The sequence below is a fragment of the Empidonax traillii genome, unplaced genomic scaffold (genome assembly GCF_003031625.1).
Source record: "Empidonax traillii isolate 1590-97213 ecotype Southwest subspecies unplaced genomic scaffold, ASM303162v1 scaffold1361:size121931, whole genome shotgun sequence".
NCBI lineage: Eukaryota > Metazoa > Chordata > Aves > Passeriformes > Tyrannidae > Empidonax > Empidonax traillii.
This window is the reverse complement of record NW_020956554.1, coordinates 116,874-119,006: the sequence shown is the minus strand read 5'-3', so window position 1 is coordinate 119,006 and position 2,133 is coordinate 116,874. Positions and strand designations below refer to the sequence as shown.

The 2,133-nt window shown below is 62.6% G+C and overlaps 1 protein-coding gene and 1 long non-coding RNA gene across 2 annotated transcripts in view; both read right to left on the bottom strand.

Annotated features, from left to right (window-relative positions):
* Window positions 1–155, bottom strand: part of LOC114069786 — a 2,119-nt gene extending 1,964 nt beyond the window's left edge. Inside the window, exon 1 of the long non-coding RNA XR_003573830.1 lies at window positions 53–155. This is a non-coding gene — a long non-coding RNA (uncharacterized LOC114069786). The remainder of the gene's footprint in view (window positions 1–52) is intronic.
* A 62-nt stretch (window positions 156–217) lies between these two features.
* The window catches only part of WDR90 (WD repeat domain 90), a 30,388-nt gene continuing 28,472 nt past the window's right edge, over window positions 218–2,133 (bottom strand). Inside the window, exons 40-42 of the mRNA XM_027906818.1 lie at window positions 1,593–1,709; window positions 1,179–1,263; window positions 218–617 (exon numbers count right to left, since the gene is read on the bottom strand). Of these exons, the coding sequence (XP_027762619.1) occupies window positions 460–617; window positions 1,179–1,263; window positions 1,593–1,709 (360 nt within the window). The 3' untranslated portion in view covers window positions 218–459. The remainder of the gene's footprint in view (window positions 618–1,178; window positions 1,264–1,592; window positions 1,710–2,133) is intronic.

The following is a 2,133-nucleotide window of genomic DNA, read 5'->3' as shown; positions in this document are numbered from 1 at the left end:
TCCCCGAGCAGGAGGGTCCGACCCCCGCCCGGCCCCTCAGGACCCCCCTCACCCTCCCCGAGCAGGAGGATCCGCACGTCCCGTTTCATGGTGGCACCGCCGCCTCCCTGCCCCCCTCCCCCCCCACTTCCGGCCGCACCACCGAGTGGCGGCGCGGAGCGGCGCGGGACACCACAGCGCCCCCTGGCGAGGGCAACACGCTGGGACCCCCAGGGTTTCGTCTGTCGATGGTTTATTAACGAAAACAAAACATTTAACGACAACAAACGGCGAACAGGGCCGTGAAACACATCCCGGGGCCGGGCGGGGCCGGCCCGCCGCCGCCGGGCCCTGCAGCTGTGGGGGCGGTAGTTGAGGCCTGGTTGTGGCCGGAGCCGGGGCCTGTCCCGGGAGCCGGGGCCGGGCGCTCCGGGCTCTGTCCCCGCTGGAGAAGCGCTGCCGGTGCAGGGCCCGCCCGGCTCAGCCGCCCGTCAGCTCCCACACGAGCACGGCGCTGTGCGAAGCCGTGAGGAGGCGGCGGCCGGAGGGCGCGAAGCGGCAGAGGTGCACGGTGTCGTCGTGGCCGGCGTAATCCTGCGGGTCCCCGGCGGGGCACGGCTGCAGCCGCAGGAGCCGCGCTGGGAGAGCAGGGTCAGGGCCGGGCTGGGGGCTCGGACTGCTCCCGGCCACTCACAAACCCGCTCCCTGGGGGCTTTTCCCTGCCAGGACCACCCTTCCCTGTCACACCCGGGCCCTCTCCAGGCTTGTCCCTGCCAGGAGCACCGTTCCTGGTCACTCCCCAGGCTCTCTCCCTGCTGCTGAGTTGGGAGTTGCTGAGCTAAGTGACACAGGACAGGTGGATCCAAACCACTCCAGGCACGTGGTGCCCCTGTCAGGAGCAGGGTTGTGACTGTCCCCTGCCATGGGAAGATGTCTGCTGCCTCCTGGGCCGCAGCCCATTACCCCAGGAAGTCATTCCAGTGATAAATCCTGCCCCTGGACAAGCAGGACTGAGCTCATGCATCTCATTTCTGACCTAGGAGTCTCCCCTGGAGGTTTCTCCTTACCCTGGGCTGTAGCTCCCAGGGTTTGAGGATACGGTGTGTGTGTATATGTCTCATTTTATGGAACAAGGACCCTTGTTCCCCCCCTGACAGGAGAAGGGGAGATCCCTCCCCGTGGAGGGGCCCAGCACTCACCACGGAAGCCCAGGGCCATGAAGGGCGCGGCTGGGGACAGGCTGAGCGAAGTGGCAAAGGCTGGCAAGGACACTCTCCTGACCACCTGCATCCAGCAAGAGAAACACCAACTCCTCACAGGGGGGAAGGGACAGCCCAGAGCTGTGCAGGGGGTCATTAGGAGGGTAAAGGGAGGCTGAGGGTGCACAGGAAACCTGCCCCAGCCATCCAGGAGATGGCTCAGCAATGTGGAGCGAGCCAGTGCTCCTGGAAGCAGCCTGCAGTGGGATCAGGGACTGGTTGCCTGCCTGCCTGGACACAGCCTGAGGCAGGGGCAGGGCTCAGCTGTTCCCCTGGGGGTTTCCAAGCTGAGGAGGGTTCCCTGAGCCCAGCCCAGCCCTGGGACAGACAGGGATTAACACAGGGCACAGGTACCTGCTTCTTGCGCAGACTGTAGAACAAGGCTTCCTCCTGCAGCCCAAACCCCACGTAGACCAGGGCACCTTGTTCCCAAGGGCAGAACGCAGCCAGGCTGGGAGGCAGGTCGAGACCCTGGTGAAGGAAACCAAAGGCAAGAAGAGCCTGGATTCTCCACCTTGACCCGATACAATGGGGACAAAAGGAGAACACGGAGGAATTTCAGGGCTCTGAGTGTCTGAGCAGTGGGAAGTTAATATGATGGAGGCTGTTTCCTTCCTCTTGTATTCCCATCTCAAGGAAAGCAAGGAGCACCCAACACCCTGCCATGAAAACCTGAAGCAAATTGTTCAGTGTCAGAGGAGCAGGTGACATGAGCGTCCAGCAGGTTGAATTTCTACTGGAGATGTTGCTGCAGGGGCTTGAAGGTGGGATTGGGTTATGGATTGGTTTACCACAAGAAAATAGGGCCCAGAAGACAGATCTTGAGTAGTAGATGCAAGATTAATCCTTCTCACTCTGGGGAGAGCTGTGGGGGGTTTCCTTCCAAAGAAAATCC